We start from the raw sequence: 20,915 nt of genomic DNA, 5'->3' as shown, positions 1-20,915 counted from the left end.
ACAGCTTCGGTAAGCAGAGGAGACCACTGTTTGGCCCCCAAATAAAGTGATCTCGCAGTGAATCCTCTGCAGAGGCCACTTTTATCTGAAAGCGGACTGCCTGCTGTTTAAAAAGATAACAGATTTATGGCAACTATCTGGCAGTCCGCAAGTGGTTAATGACCAGGCCATTTGTTGCAATATGACACTGCGTTACTTTAACTGACAATTGCATGGTTATGCGACGCTGTACATAAAATGGATGTCCTTTTTTTTTTTTTTTCCTACAAATAGAGCTTTTAGTGGTGCTTGATCACTAATGCGGTTATAATTTTTTGCGCTATAGACAAAAAAAGCGATAATTTTGAAAAAAAACTATTTTTTTACTTTCTGCTATAAAATATATCCAATGAAAAAATCTAATTTCTTCATCAATTTAGGCCAATATGTATTCTGCTACATACTTTTGGTAAAAAAATAAAAATCCCAATAATTGTATATTGATTAGTTTGAGCAAAAGTTATAGCATCTACAAACTATGGGATATTTGTATGGCATTTTTATTTTTTACCTAGTAATAGTGGTGAGCACCGATTTTTAGCAGGACTGTGACTTTGTGGTGGACAAATCGGACACCTAACTGTGACACTGTTTTGGGAAACGGTGACATTACAGTGATCAGTGCTAAAAAAAAATGCACTGTTACCGTACTGATGACACTGGCAGGGAAGGGGCTTAACACCAGGGCTGATCAAAGGGTTAAGTGTCTTTAGGAGGTGCTTGCTAACTGTGTCGGGGATATACTGACTGGTTGTACACAGAGGTCTGTGTTCTTGCTTAGCAGGAACAGAAGATCTGTGTTCTAAATCTCTGAGGAACGATCGCAGTGGCCGGCGAACCCGCTCATTGGCTCTCCCTCAGTCCAACACCATCTATTGCACAAAATGACGTACAGGTATGTGATTTTGCGCAATAGAGCCGCCCTGCCACTGTATATATGCAGCAGGCGGGCTTTAAGTGGTTAAATAAAGTAGATCTATATTTAAAACTTTTTTTTTTTTTCAATTTTGGATAGACCAAGAGGGAGGGTTATTAACTACTTTGAATTTTTTTTGCCATCTGTGTCCCATTGTGGAGATTTCCGTTCACTTCCTGTCCCATAGCCAAGCAGGAAGTGAGGGGAAATCCCTGCAAATTGAGAGAATTCCTTAGGGACCCCCAGGTCACCAGAACTAGTGTCCCCATTTGAAGATATTGCCTTAGTTACTTTTCTGGGGGGAAATCAAATTTGGGATTTTATTTTACTTTCACTTTTAACATTAATGGTAAACAGGCCAAACAGAGAAGGTGAATCTCCTCAATGGGGACACAGACAGCAATAGAAACTGATAGGTGTTCTAATCCCTCTGCACTCTATCCAAAACAAAAGAAAAAGTTTTGCCTTTTAGTTATACATTAAAATTCCACAGGGTATAAACAGGTAATATCAAGTATACTTCCCCACACAAACTTTTTTTTATTAGTATTCACCCAATAAACTTTTAAGCGATAATAAACTCATATATAAGCCCACTGAAGGGATTAGCCTCAGGTGATACACAGTGATAAAGCACATCCTCCCATATAAGCTCTACTTGCCCTCTCTCCTCAAGAGCCCTCCAAAGTGCACAAAACGAATTATATTTCTTAGCTTGTAGGGCTAAAGGGATCAGAGATCTGTCATCACACACTGCACAGCAGTGTAATCTGAAACCTGAGTGGAGGGAACAGGCACACTCCCTTCTACACAGTCTCACTGTCAATCTGCTATGTGCTGGGGGGGGGGGTACCTATGGATTCCCTGGGGGGTGGCATGAGGATGTTCCAACCCCATAGATTGCCTGGTATCTGGGAAGACCGTCAGAAGTGACACATAGATTGCACAGGAAATAGCCAGGATCCAAACTAGGTTTTATGGACCAAGGCAAGTACACTATATGAGAAGGATATACTTGTTAATTTTTCCTTTTGAAGGTTTACAACCTCTTTGTTTCCACCGATCTTGTTCTCCTGCATTTAAATGTGCTTGTGTTTACAATTGTTTCAAATGCGTTCATAGTATCCAATCTGCCCCAAAACACGCATAATTCTGTTTTCTCTAAATCCAGATAAACTGAATGTACGCAAAGTGTGAGTTATACTTTCTCTTATATTCATCAACCGACACAGCCCCTCTCTGTAACAAAATGGGTTGTTAGCCCTATCACTGGAGATTACTAGGCAAAGTTGTAATAAAACACTTCAGAACTTTAGTTCTGCCCAGGGGGGCGGTCTCTTAGGCTACAATCCCCACACTTTGCCCTAGCAGACTCAGTTTTATTTTGCCTAGTGAGGAGATGGACCTAGAAACCCTGTGGGCCCATAGGTCCGTGTTTTTTTTTTGATGCAGAAGCTTGGCTTTTTGCGCAAGATGAATGATCTTGTGATCTTCTATCAACAGCCGGCTGGGTGACAGGCTGGTTCAGTTATCCTTGTAGTCTCCCCAGTCCGGCCATCGAGCGTGTGCAGGTCGCAGCTATGGCTCGGCAGGCCACAACATACCTCAGCTCCAGAGGTGGTCGTGAGCTTTTATGGTCCGGGGCATACATATGACCGGGCTACTGATGTTTGCATCACAGTATGCCGGGCCAGTATCCTTCCCTGTACTGATCAGGAGTTGGCTACAATGGAATGTCTCCCAGCTCTTCAGGACTGGTAAGTATGGCTTTCCCTGTCCTGGCAGGGTTGAGCAGCTGGGCATTCCCGGGGAGGTTGATTCGGGGGCCCCCTCACTACCCTCCTCCCCCCCCCCTCACAGGGGGAGGGGGGCTGTGCATGGATGCTGAGCGGTGTGTGTGCGCCCCTGGTCCCTCACCTGGGTTCTGGTTGTACTGGGGTGCCTGGGTCCTGAGTGCTTAATCCCGGGAGGTGTCTGTGAGGGTTGCCCCTGTGTCGGTGCAGCGCTGTGTCTGCCACATGTTACTTTCTGCCTCTCATGGCGCTGGCTGGTGGCCATTTTCAGTGTGGGCAAGGGACCGCATGCTTCTGGGCTTCAAGCGGCCATTTCCGCTGTGATTTCCTATTCAGAACACTGGCGGCCATTTTCTTGAAGCTGGACCACGTTTTTTGTGCTCTGGCAGCAGCTTCCTGTGCCCTCAGCTTCCTGTTTTTTCATCACAGAGCGCTGGCAGGCTTTCTATGTAATCTGGACACATTTTTCAGATCGCTCAGCGATCGTTCATCGATCGTTCTGACGGGCTGCCACCGACACAGCTTTGGTCCCTCTGCATCTGGGAGTGCTAGGGGGCTACAGGCACTGCTGTATACAGCGCAAAACTCCTCAGGGCGGTGAGTCCGGCGGGTTAGAACCCCTCAGTCAGCGGCAACAAGGAGGGTGGGACTATCACTGTCCTAAGTCCCCTTCGGGTGGCAGACAGGGTAGGGTCAGCATGGCTTCAGAAACTGGTGTTTCTTCTCCTGAAATCCAGGCAATTGCAAACCGGGTCATCTGCGGACTGCGCGGTTCCCATGCACACCCTGATGGCGGTCCTCAATTTGTACGTTGCCAAGATGGAGGCAGTCCTCTGGGGAGAGCTCTGACGCAGACTCTGGCCCTGCTGAGGCCAGTGACCCCTGCTCTGACTTGTCAGGTGACGCTGACCAGGACCGTTCGGACAGTGAGGATGAGTCCCCGTCCGGGTCTGTGTGTGACAAAGCGCTTGTTGGAGCACTTATCACAGCTGTGCTTGATACCCTGAAGATTCAGGAGCCAGCAGATCCCTCTGCTGATGTACTGGTGCCTTTTGGGTCCCATAAGCCAGCACGTTCACCTAAGGTGTTCCCGTATCTTAGTTATTTTGACAAGTTAATTTACAAGGAATGGGGTTGCCCACAATGGACCTTTTCGGTCCCCAAATACATGGCGGTGCGTTTCCCCTTTTGAGGAAGGCCTTCTCAAAAAGTGGTCGGCTCCTCCGGTCGTGGACCCCCCAGTATCCAGGTTAAATAAAGTAACCACGATCCCGGTTGAGGGGACTCCTGCATTCAAGGATCCCACGGACAGGAAGGCCGAGGCGGTGGATCGTTCCTTGTTTACGGTCGTGGTGTCAGCCGTGCGACCTGTACTGGCATCCACACTTGTGTTGCAGACACTAACTGAGTGGGCAAAACTTTTGCACCGCGAATTGGGACAGCAACAGGCTTCCCCTGTCTGCGTGGAACTAGCAAACCAACTAGTGCAAGGCCTTAAGTACGTCTGTGACGTGGCCCTGGATACTCTATCTCTGTTATCCAGGGCTTCAGTGTCAGCTGTGGTGCTGAGGCGCCTAATTTGACTAAAATGCTGGTCTGCTGACCAGGCATCCAAAAAAGCCCCGACGGATCTTCCTTTCCTTTGCGACCGCCTCTTTGGAGCCTTGTTAGATGACATTATTAAAAATGCCACTGGTGTTAAGAGTACACTACTCCCACAGGCCAGGAAAGCTAAGGGCCCTCTTTTTTTTTCCGCTCACAAGCGGCTTTTTCATCCGCCCGGAGCTTCGACTAAACGTCCCCAGCAGACAGGACGCCCACGGACGGTCAGAAACGTCCCTGGAATTGCAAGCCTAACAAGCCTGCGAATAAAAGTGCTACCACATGAAAGTTTGCCCCCACTCTTGTCTCGGGTGGAGGGTTGCCTTCGGGAGTTTGCAGCCCGGTGGTTATCCGACCAGTGGGTCTGTGATCTGTTTTCCACAGGCTAAAAGATAGAGTTTCTCTCTTGGCCGCCAAACTGATTCTTCCCCTCCAGCATACCCGTATCCCTGGCTCGCCGGGAGGCCCCCTTGGGGGCAGTAAGGGACCTGCTGAATCGCGGGGTGATTGTACCGGTTCCGAACTCGGAACGCTTCCAGGGATTCTACTCAAATCTGTTTTTGGTTCCCAAGAAGGAAGGGGTACGTCCAGTCTTAGACTTAAAAGCCCTCAATCACTTTGTGAAAGTGCAGAGGTTCAGAATGGAATCAGTTCGCTCAGTAGTCGTTGCGTTCCATCAAGCGGACTCCCTGGCGTCCTTAGACATCCAGGATGCGTACCTTCACATACCCATATGCCTTCGGCATCAAAAGTTATTTTTTTTGCGCTTTGCAGTCGGGGACGACCATTACCAATTTGTGTCTCTTCCCGTATTGGCGTTGCTGCGAAAACGTGGGATTGCGATCGTGGGCTACCTAGACGATCTCCTCCTGAGAGCATCTTCCGCCTCAGAATTAGAGGAGGATGTGGCGATCACCATGCAGACCCTGCAGGAATATGGGTGGCTGTTGAACCTAAAGAAGTCGGTGATTGTGCCGACCCAGCATCTGGAGTACCTAGGTTTGCTGTTGGACTCCAAGGAAGCAAGCGTTTTTCTCCCTTCAGACAAATTGCAGACTCTCAGATCTGCGGTCAAACTACTGATGAACCACAAGTGGTCGTCGCTCCGGGTTTGCATGCGTGTACTGGGACTCATGGTAGCCTCCTTCAAGGCAGTACCTTATGCCCAGTTCCACACCAGAGTTCTGTAAAAGGAGATCTTGTTAAAATGGGACAAATCTCAGTTGTCCCTAGATTGGCAGATCCAGGTGAGCCAGCCAGTCAGGGACTCACTGATCTGGTGGTTGAGGTCCCCGGTGAGTCGTTCCAGGAAAACGTTCCTTCCTCTGAAATGGACGGTGATCACTATGGACGCCAGTCTATCCTGCTGGGGTGGAGTGATGGGGGTTCAGTCAGCTCAGGGCCTCTAGTCGATGGAAGAATCAGAGTTGCCGATCAATCTGCTCGAATTAAGAGCAATCAGGCTGTGTCTCCACACATGGTCGATGAGTCTTCAAGGGCATCCAATCAGTATTCAGTCAGACAACGCCACGGCTGTAGCGTACGTAAATCACCAAGGGCGAACAAGAAGCTCAGCCGCTGCACGGGAGGTCGCTTACATACTTCGATGGGCAGAGTGACACGTATCAGCCCTGTTGGCCATTTACATCCTGCGAGTGGAGAACTGGCAGGCGGACTATCTAAGCCGCCAGATGCTGGACCCAGGAGAATGGGCATTGCATCTGGAGACATTCATGCTGCTGTGCCTGAAGTGGGGCACACCAGATGTGGATTTACTGGCCTCCCGTCTCAATCGGAAGGTGCCAAGATTCATGTCCAGGACAAGAGATCCGTGGGCAGATGTGTCGGACGCGCTGGTGGCCCCGTGGGATCAGTACCAGCTGATCTACGCCTTTCCACCACTGAAACTGTTGCCACGTCTGCTTCGGAGAGTGGAAGCCGAGGGGATCCCAGTAATACTGGTTGCCCCAGATTGGCCTCAGCGTCCCTGGTATGCAGACCAGGAAATCTTCTCAGAAGATATACCATCGCACCTGGAAGGCCTACATCTCCATGTGTGAGGAGAAAGGATGGCATCTGCGCTCCTTTTCCATTTCCAGAATCCTGCTGTTTCTCCAGTAATAAGTCGACCAGAGATTGGCATTCAGCACCATCAAAGGGCAAATCTCAGCCTTGGCTGTCTTTTTATTTTTATTTTTTTCAACGACCCCTGGCATCGCACTCCTTAGTGAGTACCTTCGTTCAGGGGGTACGACGCATAGTCCCTCCGGTGCGTCCACCATTACCCCCATGGGATTTGAACCTGGTGTTGTCAGCACTTCAAAAACCACCGTTTGAGAATATCAGGGAGATCCCCCCTTTTCACTCTTTCCCAGAAAGTGGTCTTTCTAGTGGCCATCACCTCGGCCAGGAGGGTTTCGTAGTTGGCGGCCTTGTCCTGCAAGTCGCCCTATCTGGTTAACCACAGGGATAAGGTGGTGTTGCGTCCGCAACCGTCTTTCCTACCAAAGGTGATCTCGGCTTTTCATATCAATGAGGATATTTTATTACCATCTCTGTGTCCTAAGCCGAAGCACCCTAAGGAGGTGGCCCTTCACGCTTTGGACGTGGTAAGGGCTCTGGAGGTGTATTTGTCTGCCACGGCTCCCTTTCGGAAGTCAGACTCTGTTTGTTTCGGTAGCTGTTCCCAAGAAAGGCATGGCGGTCTCGTCGGCCACCATTTCCATGTGAATCAGACAGATTGTGGTACAAGCCTACGCCTTGAAGGGCAATCGAACGTCTTAGGCCTTCCGACACTAAGCGTCAGTCGCTCAGGTGCTTAAGGCAGCGACCTAGTCGTCTGTGCATACGTTTACCAAGTTTTACAAGGTAGACGTTATTGCATCGGCTGATGCCTGTTTTGCCCGCAAAGTTTTGCAGACGGCCGTGTAGTTGCAATTGAATATACAACCGATTTTTTTATTTTTTCCTGGCTTTCGAAAAAACGCAGTACTGCTATGTTAATGCACTGTTGCATTACTTCCGCAGTTGGCTGCGGTCTTGGGGCTCACTCCTGTTGAGGATACCATGTTGTTTTGTGGTGGTTTTCCATGCACTGCTGTTTTTTTTGTGGGTTTAGTTTCACTAGTTCCCACTTGCCATGGTGGATGAAGTTTTTATGCTGTTTTTTCCCACCCCTTGTTAGGCACTACTTGGGGACGTCCCATTTTGTTAGAGAGGAGCTGTGTCGGTCGGTGAATATAAGAGAAAATTGGATTTTTTTGTACTCGCCGTAAAATCCTTTTCTCTGTAATTCATCGACTGACGCAGCACCCGCCCCTCCTTTTTTCTCTTTACGTTATATTGCTTCTTGACCTACTGAGGCTGCTAGGGCAGAGCGTGGGGATTGTAGCCTAAGGGACCGCCCCCCTTGGCTGAAATAAAGTTCAGAAGTGTTGTATTACAACTTTGCCTAGTAATCTACAGTGATAGGGCTAACAACCCATTTTGTTCCAGAGAGGATCTGTGTCGATTGGTGAATTACAGAGAAAAGGATTTTACGAGAACAAACAACCCTATTTTTTAGAAATGTCTTTTATAAACACATACAAATGCATGTATGTCATTGCCAGTGTGAATGAGGCTTGTGTAATGGTTACATTCCTGGAATGCCAGGATTGCTGACAGTATGGTTGAGAATACAAGCAAATGTGACAAACTTATCAAATGACTGGTGATATAACTGATCACATGTGTAGTACCATGGCATTTTCAGATCAAACAGATGGCAGCTTCCTTGACTGAAAAGGCTAGGGGGGGGGGGGGGGTAGTTCTGCTTTAACTGCTGCTCAGGGCTGTGGGCTTCAACAAAATGGCAGGCTCCATCCAGTAAGAAGAAACAGGAACAGTGCTGGAGGCAATTTACAGCACACGCTAATTTTGGTAGCATGATGATTGTGAGATGTATGTTTCTTGTTAAAGAACATTATTTTTTTTTATCAAATTTTTACGGGTAAAGTTCCATTTTAATTGGTTATCAAGATGACCCAGCAGATTAGAAACTTAAATTTCACTCTCCCTGTCATAATTTGCATGCTTGTTCTGTGTCAATGTCATAGAATGTTTCCAAGGTGAAGACTACCAGGCAGCTAGTATTTTCAGCTGGCATTGAGAACCTACTTGTTCCTGCCTTTACAGTTATCCTTTTTTCTTTTCTTTTTTTTTTATAACCGCTTCAGCCCCAGAAGATTCTACCCCCTTCCTGACCAGAGCACTTTTTGCGATTCGGCACTGCGTCGCTTTAACTGACAATTGTGCGAAGTTGCAGCCAAACAAAATTGACGTCCTTTTTTTCCCCACAAATAGACATTTTTTAGGTGGTATTTGGTCACCCCTGCGATTTTTTTTTTTTTATTTTTTTTTTTATTTTTTTTTAGGGCTATAAACAAAAGAGCAACAATTGTGAAAAAAACACATTTTTTTTTTGCTATAATGTCCCCCAAAAAAATATAAAAAAAAAACATTTTTTTTCCTCAGTTTAGGCTGATATGTAATCTTCTACGTATTTTTGGTAAAAAAAAAAATCGCAATAAGCTTATATTGATTTGTTTTCACAAAAGTTATAGCGTCCACAAAATAGGGGATAGATTTATAGTATTTTATGAATTTTTTAAATATTTGTTTTTACTAGTAATGGCGGCGATCTGCGATTTTTTTTTTTTTTTTTTTTTTTTTTTTTTTTAAATCGTGACTACGACATTATGGCGGACACGTCGGACAATTTTGACACCTTTTTGGGACCATTGGCATTAATACAGCAATCAGCGTGATTAAAAAAGCATTGATTACTGTAAAAATATCACTGGCAGGGGTTAACACTAGGGGGCTATGAAGGGGTTAAGTTTGTCCTAGTTTGTCCTAGTTTGTGTTCTAACTGAAGTGGGATGGGGACTGTGCAGGAAAGATAATCTGTATGAACAGACAATCTGTCAGTTCTCCCCTTAGAGAACCGTTTACAAACGCACTTCTGGGTTCTCGGCGATCGCAGCAGCCCGGCAGTGATCGAAACCACCAACCGCATCGGCTCAGGGGGTGTGCGCCACCGCTTAGTGGCTACAGGGCGAAGTGACGTTGCATAACGGCATTTCACCCAGCTGTGCCATTCTTCCACAGTATAACTGCCGCGGCTGGTCGGCATGTGGATAATAAATGTTTGAACATTTTCAAGAACAGGAAAAAAATATAATACAGATTACACGGTATATCCAAATGTACAGGCTTCTCCTGCAATATGAGTTTGTATGAGATCTCACAGAAACCTATAAAAGTTTTGTCTGTTGATGCTTCCCCTCACAGGCCACAGTAGGGCATATGTTCCCTAGGGTGGTGCAGTAGGAGTTAAAGTTGGGGCAAAAAGACTACCCTCATCGGGATATAATCTGGTTTCCATTTGAAATGAGACCAGCATGCCCAAGCCTTGGTAAATTCTGCAACTTTATTCTGTGTCTTGTAGACCAACTTCTCATTTTCCAGGACTCTATCCAAGCTTGGGAACCACTCTCTAAAGGAGGGTACTGACGTTTACCTCTAATGTACAGGTATCCTTTTTAAGTTTATAGTTAATAATACTTAGTAATTTGTCAAAAGAAATATAAAAAATGTAAAAGCTAATCTTGCTTTATGCAGCAAGATATTAAGAAGAGGTGAATAGATTTGGTTTCCCATAATATGACAATAGCATTGCAGAGCCAAGGGATAGCAGGCAGAAGCCTAATCCTCAACTTTCCTGCCTCCCCAACTGTGGTCATGGAGTACAGTGATTAGAACCTTGCCCAACACCATGTACTAAACTTTAAATTGTTCCCCACAATATTCTAAGTAAGAAGTCTTAAGTGTATTAAATTTCACTCATCATTGCCTTACCCTCTTTTCTTTAGGTACAAGGGTCGATGATGCTAAAGCACTTATAACAGCCAGTGGGCTGAAAATCCTTGCATGTGATGATCTGGATGAAGCTGCAAAGATGGTAAGTATAAAATGTCTTTGATCCAAACCTTTTGAATTGATTGAGTTATTTTCTTTTGTTAACAAGTATTAGGAAATATCTGTTTAGTCGTCAAAGAAGAACATATGTTTCAATTAGTATGCTGAATGCTAACCAAATATAATTTTATTCTGTTGACCCCAAAAGAACAGATGCAGGATTAAATGCAAATGCAAGCCTAATTGAGTGAATACCGTGTAATTCAGACTGGCTTAGCACATATTTTATGATAGATTTTCAGTTTCCATTGAATTGGTTTTTTGTTTTTTTCTAAGGCCATATACCTTAATAGTTTTACAGTTATGGTTTTCCTATTTAAAAGTAGTTTATATTTGACTACTAGCAAATGTTCCCTAACAAATCATTTGATTTACAGAACGTTTTACTAGCCAAGCTATCAAACCCTACTGATCTCTTTAGTTTACTCATATTAAGCCAGGCACATGTTCATTATGCATGCTCTATCCTAGTACAAGGAGACAGAATACATTTAAGGCTGTTTTGTTTTCAATCCTCACTTTTATTTTATCCAAGTGGTCCAAACACCTAATTAAATTCAAACCAGACACAACATATTATTCTGAGTTTTCAAGGTAACAACTTAGAATACAGCTATTAGATATGATGACATACAGCTATGCAGGATGATTTTGTAATTCTCTGAGGATATTTTTTACGCTATTGGAAAGATATTCAAAGAAATGCAATAACAGGTTGAATGTAAGTGAGTAATAGTATTAAGTGTTTTAAAGAAATAAAGTAAAATTCAATTGATGCTATACATCTTTTAAAAATAGTAAACATACTATATATGCCTTTTTAATATGTTCTTTCGCCTTTGTGTGAAAACATACTATGTAATAATAGTGCCCCAGTCATGTTCAAAACATTGATCAAAAAAGCGAGAATTAAGCTTAGTTTTTAAAGGAAAATTCTTATAGTGTGAAAGGGTGGCTTCCATGAAGCCTGACCAGAAAAATTCTGTAGGAAGATATCCACCATAGAATCTAGGACATGAAATTGTTCGCCTCACCAGCATCAAAGATGCTCCCCCAGAATCCAAAAAAACAAGCGTTCTTCCTTTTGACAATTAACATTTCTAGATGTTCCCTATAAGAAAGCAAATCACTTTCTGAGCTTAGGTTTACTTTCTATGTAAAAATCATCATTATAAGCCTGTAATTGGTGTCATATTTTAATTGCTGTTTTGCATTGGGTAAAATACCCATGGACTATTCTGTGATGTGGAAGGGTTAAGGCTTTAAATTGATCTGTTTCTGCCTTAATAAAAGGATGACTTTTTTCCTTCTAAACATAGTGCCACTGTAAACTCTGAATGGGCTCCCTGTGGTGCAAAGAGTAGAAAGTCCAAAACCTTACTTTTTCAAAGAACACCAAAACGATTGAAGTGTATTTTAAAGTGATTTTTAAAAGTCACGCAGAGGTCAATATATTCCAATTTCTAACAATCTTAGGTGCGTGGTAGAAGAATTGTGCTTTCTTATAGGTTTAGATATACAGTTAGGTCCATATATATTTGGCACATTTTTCATATTGGCTCCTGTATGCCACCAGAATAAAATTAAACAATCCAAATTAATTTGAAGTGCAGACTTTCAGCTTTATGTTCAACCCCTTGAATTAAATATCTGGTACAAATTTTAGGAACTGCAACCATTTCTCTTTCGTTCATTGACGGACACAGCATCTTCATCTTGACCTTAGGGTTATATCGTTAACGTTAAAAACAGCACAACTGCATAGTCCTGCCCAGGGGGGGCGGTCCTACTGGCTATAACCCTTCACACTGCATCCAGCAGCTCAGTTTTTATCTGCCTAGTGTAGGAGAAGGACCTGGCTCCCAGTGGGACCATTGATCCTGGCAATTTTTTTTATTTTTTTTCTTCATTTTTGATTCCTGTGATCTACAATCAACAGCCGGGCTGGGTGACAGACTGGATAATATAGATCCTGGTAGTCTCCCCAGCCTGGCCATCGAGCGTGAGCAGACCTTAGCTATGCGCTGGGTCGGCCACCACATGCCCCTGATCCAGGGGCAGTCGGTGAGCTATATACTCCAGGGCACACACATGACCGGGCTACTGCTGTCCGTGTCGCAGTGTGCCGTGGCCGACAGCCACTCTGTACTGCTCGGGTGATGGGTCTGTCCATGGAATGCGTGCTGCAGTCCCTGCAGGAGGAGCAAGTATGGTTCCACCTATCTTGGCAGGATGGAGCAGCTGGGCATTCCTGGGAGGTAGCTAGGGGGTCTCTCATTCTCCCTTTCTTCTCTCCCTGTCCCTTGCCTCCTCCCCATGCTATGGGCCGCCGTATGACTCACATGGGGGTGAGGTGCACGTACCTGGCCAGGGGTCCTCCGGGGGGTTCCAGGTCCTGGCAGGGGGGTGCGCTGGGTGTTGGGGGTCCGCTCGTCCTCTTCCCTGTTTCTGGGCCATGGTGGGGTGTTTTGGTGTGTATGCCATGTGGGGAGGCCGTCCGTGGGCCGCGGCCATTTTCCTGTAGCCACAACTAGTTTTTTTCCTTTCAGCCATTACCTGGAAGTCCGGTGGCCATTTCCCTGGTGCCCTCAGACTTTTTTTGCTGAGGCGGCCATTTTCTAGTAGCCTCAGCTTGTTTTGGCTCTATTGCTGGTTTCCTTATAGAACGGCACACTTTTTACACAGAACACCTCGTGGCTGACACGGGAGAGCGGATGGCAGCAGCACAGCGCAGTACCTGGGTCAGGGTGGTGAGTCCTTCTTGAGGCCCCTCAGTCTGTGGCAGATAGGAGGGTGGACATTTTGTGTGACTTACCTTAGGTCCCTAAGTGGTGACAGGTGAGTGAGGGTCAGCATGCCATCAGAAGCTGGCGCTTCTGCCCCAGACATCCCTGTTATGGCAACCAGTGACCCTGCACCACCTATGAACGTTCTGTCGGCGGTCCTAGAGTGCTTTGTTGCCAGGGTGAAAGTGCCGTGCATGCGCAAGGGGGGTAAAAAATGCCCCTCCTCCCACAGTCTTCTGGGGAAAGCTCTGATTCAGACTCGGGTCCTGCTGTGGCAGGCGACCCCTGTTCTGACCTGTCAGAGGATGCGGCTCAGGACCATTCAGACTGTGAGAATGACTCGGTGTCCGGGTCAGCGCACGAAAAAGCGCTTGTAGGAGCACTTATTACAGCGATGCGGGAGACCCTAAAGATGGAGAGTACAGCAGGGGCATCTACAGAGGTGTTGGTCCCTTTCAGGTCCCACAAGCTGGCCTGCACTTGTAAGGTGTTTCCTTACCTAACTTATTTTGATTTTATTTACAAGGAGTGGGGAAGCCGCAGCAGGCCTTTTCAGTTCTGACACGCATGGCGGTGCGTTACCCCTTTCAGGAGAGTTTCCTGAAGAAATGGACATCTCCGATTGCTGACTCCCTGGTATCCAGGTTAAATAAGGTAACCACGATTCCGGCAGAGGGGACCCCTGCTTTCAAGGACCCTGCCAACAGGAGGGCCGTGGCGGTTGCCCGGTCCCATGTTTACGGTGGTGGGGTCAGCATTGCGGCCAGTGTTAGCCATGGCTCTGGTGTCACACTTACTGACTGGGCTAAATTGTTGCACCGTGAGTTAGAGAAGCAACAGGCTTCCAAGGTCTGTGTGGAGCTGGTGGACCAATTGGTGCAGGGCCTTAAGCATGTCAGTGATGCAGCCTTAGATACGACCCCCTTGCTCCCTAGAGCCTCGGTATCAGCAGTAGCTTTACGTTGCCTGATTTGGCTGAAATGCTGGTCTGCGGACCAGGCATCTAAGAAAGCACTGGCGGACTTGCTCTTCCAGAGAGAGGCTATTTGGAGCCTCGCTGGATGACATTAAGAATGTTACTGGGGGTAAGAGTACATTGCTCTCACAGTCCAGGAAAGGTAAGGAGCCACGCCGTAGGCAAGGGCCCTCCTTTTCCGCTCAGAAGTGGATTTTTTTTTTCCGCCCAAGTCGGCAGTTAAGCGTTCCCAGTCCGACAAGGTGGCCGCTGAGGGACAAAAGCATCCCTGGTTTCGCACGCAAAACAAACCTGCAAGCAAATCTGTTGCCGCATGAAGGTTAGTCCCGCCCGACTCTCGGGTAGGGGGTTGCCTTCGGGAGTTTGCGGCTCGGTGGACCTCCCTACTTTCCGTCCAGTGGGTCTGCAAATTGGTTTCATCAGGGTACAAGATAGTTTCTTTCTTTTCCGCCAGATTTTTTAACTCCAATTTTCTTCTGGCACGTCGATGGCCCTGTTTGGGGCAGTACAGGACCTGCTGCTGCACAGGTTGATGGTGCCTGTACAGTCTCCGGAAAGGTTTCAGGGATTCTACTCCAATCTGTTTGTAGTCCCAAAGAAGGAAGGGGTCCATCCGGTCCTGGAACTCAAAGCCCTCAACAGCTATGTAAAAGTACAAAGGTTCAGGATGGAATCGGTTCGCTCAGTGCTCGCTGCACTCCATCAGGGGGATTTTCTGGCGTCCCTGGACATCAATAAAACATACTTGCATGTCCCCATATGCATCAGGCATCATGGGTTTCTCTGATTTGTGGTTGGGGACGAGCACTACCAATTTCTAGCTCTCCCTTTTGGCCTGGCGTCAGTATCGAGGGTCTTCACCAAGGTGCTAGCCCCAATTCTGGCTTTGCTAAGGCAGCAAGGAATCGCAATCGTGGGATTGACAACAGCTTCTGCCTCAGAATTAAGGGAGGATGTGGCAATTGCCATGCAAACTCTTTGGGAATTTGGTTGGGTAATGAACTTCCAGAAGTCTGTGTTGGTGCCGACTCCACGCCTGAAGTACCTGGGCTTGCTTCTGGACTCCTCAGAGGTGAGAGTCTTTCTCCCTTCGGACAAGCTGCAGACTCTTCAAGCTGTGGTGAAGTTGTTGGTGTCCCGCAAGTGGTCTTTGCTGAGTTTTTGCATGCGAGTCCTGGGCCTCATCGTAGCCACTTTTGAGGCGGTACCGTATGCTCAATTCCACACTCGAGTCTTGCAAAACAAGATTCTGTCCAAATCTCCATTGTCCCTGGATTATCATATTCGGGGGAGCCAGCTAGTCAGGGATTCCCTGCTCTGGTGGCTGAGGTCACTGACCCTTTGGTCCGGGAGCCTGACCGGTTGTGGGGGAAGTTTGGGGCGTACATTCGGCCCAGGGTTGCTGGACGTAGGAAGAATCCTGCCTACCGATCAATGTGCTGGAGCTTTGGGGGCGATCAGGTCGGTGCCTCTCCACAAAGGCTGCAAGGGCATCCGGTCAGGATCTAGTCGGACAGGGCCACGGCGGTGGAGCATGTCAATCATCAAGGAGGAATAAGGAGCATGGCTGCAGCACTGGAGGAGGTCGCTCGCATCCGAGGAGTGGATCAGAAACTCGCCTTAAGTACAATTAAGGGGCGGGTATCAGCTTTGGCTGTCTTTTTTTTTTTTCAGTGACCCTTGGCGACTCATTCATTGGTGAGTATGTTTGTTCAGGGGGTTCGACATGTGGCCCCTCCGGTTCGGCCACCGCTGCCTCCGTGCGATTTGAATCTGGTTCTCAGTGCTTCAGAAACCGCCATTTGAAAACATTAGGGAGATCCCCTTATTGATACTCTCTCAGAAAGTAGTCTTTCTAGTGGCTATTACATCTGCCAGGAGAGTTTATGAATTGGCGGCCTTGTCATGCAAGTCTCCCTACTTGGTCCTCCACAAGAATAGGCGCCTCCAATGTCATGCGCCCGCAGCCTTCTTTTCTTCCAAAGGTTGTTTCGGCCTTTCATCTAAATGAGGACATTGTGCTTCCATCCTTATGTCCGTCACACCCCAAAGAGGTTGCTTTGCATTCCTTGGAAGTGGTACAGCTCTAAGGGTGTATCTGTCTGCTACGGCTCCTTTTCGGAGGTCGGACTCCCTGTTTATATTGGTGGGTGGTCCGAAAAAGGGCCTGGCGGTCTCATCAGCCACCATTTCTCGGTGGATCAGACAGATTGTGGTTCAGGCTTATGCCATAAGGGAGCGGGCGACTCCCTTTCCTGTCACGGCACATTCTACCAGGGCAATTGGTGCCTCTTGGGCTTTCTGACATCAAGCGTCTGTTTCTCAGGTGTGTAAGGCAGCAACCTGGTCGTCCATTCACACTTTCACAAAATTTTGGTCGATGTGAGCGCATCTTCGGATGCTTGCTTCGGCCACAAGGTTTTGCAAGCGGCTGTTTTAAGGTTGCAACTTCTCCATTGAGGAGCTCTGGTTGTTATGGGTGGAGTTATTTTCTTGCTGTTCCCACCCCTAGATTTTTTGACACTGGTTGTGGACGTCCCCAAGGTAAACATGAAGATGCTGTGTCGGTCAATGAATGAAAGCAAAAATGGTATTTTTGTACTCACCGTAAAATTCTTTTCTCTGAAGTTCATTGACGGACACAGCACTCACCCCCCCTATTTATGTTTGTACTGCTTTTGACGAACTGAGCTGATGCATGCAGTGTGAGGTGTTATAGCCAGTAGGACTGCCCCCTGGGCGGTACTATGCAGTTTTGATGTTTTTAACATGTTCTGCCTAGTCCTTTCCTGAAGGGGCGATATATCCCTAAGGTCAAGATGAAGTTGCTGTGTTCGTCAATGAACTTCAGAGAAAAGGTTTTTACGGCGAGTACAAAAATCCTATTTTTTATACACCGCCTCCTGTAGAGTGTCCCTCGCTTTTCTGTATGGGGTTTTCTTTAGCATAGAGAGGATCTTGCAATCGTCCACCACTGTTGTCTTCTGTGGACATCCAGGCCTTTTTATGTTGCTGAGCTCACCAGTGCATTATTTGCTCAGAATGTATCAAACACTGGATTTGGCCACTCCTAATGTTGCTCCTTTCTCTGATGGATTTGTTGTTGTTTAAGACTTACAATGGCCTGTTTCACTTGCATGGACAACTCCTTTGAATGCATGTAGGTTCACAGCAATAGATTCCAAATGCAAATACTGCACTTGGAATCAAATCCAGACCCTTTACCTGCCTAATTGATGAAAAAATAACAAAGGAGTAGCCCACACCTGGCCATGAAACCACTTTTGGTTGAATTGTCCAATTCCCTTAAAAAAAAAGGGGAGGGGTTGGCTGTTCTTGGGAGCTGTAATTCCTAAACCCTTCCTCTGATTTGGATGTACATACCCTCAAATTATACCTGAGTGTGTGCACATTCATCCCATATCCATATAGCTATAGCTTGAATAGGTTTTGGTAAATACCTGCAAAAGAAAACTAAAATTGTGCCTGTGTCCAAATATATATAGACCTAACTGTAGATTAAAGAGGAAGTAAACTCTTGTAAAAAACAAAAACGCAACAATAAAAGACAACCTGCAAGACAAACGCATACTGAGCTGGTATGCATAACATACTAGCTCATTATGTATTACTTACCTCAGATTGAAGCCCCTAAAGCTGCCCTCGTCTCCCCCTTCAGCCGCCGACATGTCGCCCCAGAGTTACTTCTGGGTATCGCGGCTCCGGTGCTGCGATTGGCTGGAGCCGCAGTGACGTCACTCCCGTGCATATGCGCGGGAGACGCCGGTAATGACACACATACTAATGCAGCGGCACATTGGTGCCATTGCGTCAGTTTGCTCTAGTGTGCATGTGCCAATGTCATCGGCTCATGCAGGGGACACCTTCTAAACCGTGAAGGTTTAGCAGATATACTGGTTAGCTACAGGTAAGTCTTAATATAGGCTTACCTGTAGCATAAAGTTTAAAAATAGGGTTTACAACTACTTTAAATAAAACTGTTGTTTCGTTGTTTATTTTTTTTTTTTTTTTAAGATGCTTTTTCTGTATATTGGGGGTGGCAAAATCAATTTTCATCAGCGGTATGGTCTCCCTCAAAGGGCCAGTTGTATCTGGTGTGTGCTACGTACAGAGTGCAGAATTCAGAGGGTACACTCTGTACACAGTGCAGGGTTCAGGGGGTGCGCTCTGTACACAGAGTGGGGCTCAGAGTGCACTCTGTAGGGGGTTCAGGGGTGTGCTATGTGCGGCCTGCAGGTTTCAGGGGTGTAATATCCACAGTGCGCAACCCCCTCCCCCTACTAGCATATGATATCAAACCAGGTATAACCATAAAACTTGCTTGGAACTTGAGTGTAGCTGATCTCTTGATCTTTTGTCCTTGTCCTGTTTGATTATGATCTGAACTGCAGTTCCAAGTAGCATGTGATACATCCAATGTATGTTATTTAATGTTGTGCTTTTTGTTTTAATTTTCTTTCTTTTTTTCATTCTGTAGGTTGTTAAACTCTCAGAAATTGTAACCTTGGCGAAACAAGCGCAAGTGGATGTCAAATTTCAGTTACCTATCTAATGGTGCACCAGCAATTTACTGAGTTGGAAATTTTGTGTATTTTTTTTCCTCTTGTCTAGGTTTTAATTAAATGTTTGAATCTATTTTGAAAGTGGTTTGTATTTAAACTGAGTTGCTGCTTTAGAAATCATTGTCATGACGTATATATAGGCAGTATTTTTACATTTGGTATTTTTCATTTTACCAGTGTCCACTTACCAGTTAACAATCCTATAGCTATCGTGTGAGTTGCTTCTTCCCAAACCAGTGTTTTGGTTACTGTTCACAAGTTTGTCTGCTCAAAAAAATAGTCTGAAATTCATGTACAGGATTTTTGCATTTCTGGCTCTTCACATGAGCTTTATGTTTAGGCTTTATTTTTTTTTAGACAAGAATATTTGTAAGTAGCATTCAATCGGGTTAGTAATTCTAATCTGCACTACAAAAAAGGTCACCTGAAACCTTTTTGTTGTGGGCAACATCCCCTCTAAATATGATTTGGATGCTATAGACAACAATCCCACCGCTGATTGTTTCCGATTTACCCTACTATGCTGTCACATAGAACGTAGTTTTTTCAGAATTAAAGAAGTTATTATTCTTTGGAATGTTAGTACTACTCTGCGAGGAACAACTTTAGTTCTGCTGTAGGTTTGCTTGAAGCACTTCCTCTCTGTAGTGATAATGTATATACATATTAAAATCTTCACGATCCAATGCTTGTTCATTACTTCCACTTTTGTGCATTAACCTGTGTCTGGCAAATGGCCACGTAACATATGTACAAATTTTCAAATAAAGCCAAAGTCAAGATTCCATCAATGCACAATGTCAGCCTTGTAAATTGTTTTTTCTTAATACTGAAGCAATGTAAAAACAATCCTAATTCTTGCACTGTAAAGTAAAACCATGTGTAGAATCAATTTCCTTGTCTCAATCATTACATGGTTCCTAAGAATATATACCGTATTGCATACCTACACATACACAGTGTACATTTAACTGGTACATTTTTCTTCCTCTGCTACTTACATATACAGTACTGTGCATACTGTATGCTTTCAAACTGAAAGAGGAAGTAAACCCTTTCAAACCACTTTGACCTACAGGTAAGCCTAGATTAAGGCTTACCTGTAGGTCCAAGCAATATCTCCTAAACCTATATGGTTTAGGAGATATTTGCCCGAAAATGGGCACCGCTGTCTACGGCGCATGCGCCGTAGACAGCGGCACGCAGGCGCACTAAATGCGGCAAGTCCAAGAATGGATTTGCCTAATTTGTCGACTCCCGTGCGCATGCGCGGGAGTGACGTCATCGCGGCTTCGCCGAATGGCAGCGGCGGAGCTGCGAGACGTGACTCCCGTGCGCATGCGCGGGAGTGACATCATCGTGGCTTCGCCGCTCTCATTCGTCGGAGCTGCGAGACGCCACCAGCAAGATGGATGCGGCGGACTACAGGGGACAGCGGCGACTTCGCTGGCTCCTGTGTCAGGTAAGTGACACATAATGAGCTACTATGCAATGCATAGTAGTCCATTATGCTTTACCTTTGCAGGGAAAAAAAGAGGAAGTAAACCCATTAGGGTTTACTTCCTCTTGAATACTGAATGCTTTCAAACATATATATTTTAATTGTTAATTTTTACCAAGATGCAAAGTGAACAAATGGAAGAAAAATCTAATTTAGATCAATATTTGCTGTGACTATCATTTTTTGGCTTCAAACCAGCATCAATTCTTCTAGTTACACACAGTGCTTGTGCACACAGTTTTTGAAGAAACTTGGCAAGTTGTTCCAAACATCTTGGCGAACTAGCCACAGATCTTCTGTGGATGTAGGCTGCCTCACATCCTTCTGTCTCTTCATGTAATCCCAAACAGACTCTATGATGGGATCAGGGCTCTTTGGGGCCAAAGCAGAATAAATGTGTGGCCAATCGCATGCATCCCTGATGGTATGGCATGAGGGATAAATACAGTGCCTTGCGAAAGTATTCGGCCCCCTTGAACTTTTCAACCTTTTGCCACATTTCAGGCTTCAAACATAAAGATATAAATTTTTTTTTTTTTTTTTTTTTTTTTTTTAGACACTTTGTTGAACAAAATCTCAAACACATAGGGACACTCTGGGTTCCCTCTTACCCTACCCCCTTATCCATAATCCTTCCCCCTCTCCCCTTCCCTCTACTCTCCTCCCTCCTTGCTGTTCAGTTCACCCCTCTACCACCT

The 20,915-nt window shown here is 45.8% G+C and overlaps 1 protein-coding gene across 1 annotated transcript in view; it reads left to right on the top strand.

Annotated features, from left to right (window-relative positions):
- Nucleotides 1-19,507, top strand: part of SUCLA2 (succinate-CoA ligase ADP-forming subunit beta) — a 130,700-nt gene extending 111,193 nt beyond the window's left edge. The window contains exons 10-11 of the mRNA XM_077483256.1: nucleotides 10,266-10,354; nucleotides 18,632-19,507. Coding sequence (XP_077339382.1) covers nucleotides 10,266-10,354; nucleotides 18,632-18,706 — 164 coding nt within the window. The 3' untranslated portion in view covers nucleotides 18,707-19,507. The remainder of the gene's footprint in view (nucleotides 1-10,265; nucleotides 10,355-18,631) is intronic.
- Nucleotides 19,508-20,915: the final 1,408 nt, after the last annotated feature.

Source organism: Lithobates pipiens, unplaced genomic scaffold (genome assembly GCF_037356315.1).
Source record: "Lithobates pipiens isolate NorthernLeopardFrog02 unplaced genomic scaffold, aLitPip1_a1.2 Scaffold_16, whole genome shotgun sequence".
Taxonomy (NCBI): domain Eukaryota; kingdom Metazoa; phylum Chordata; class Amphibia; order Anura; family Ranidae; genus Lithobates; species Lithobates pipiens.
The sequence above is the reverse complement of the archived record's forward strand: the minus strand, read 5'-3'. Positions and strand labels throughout refer to the sequence as shown.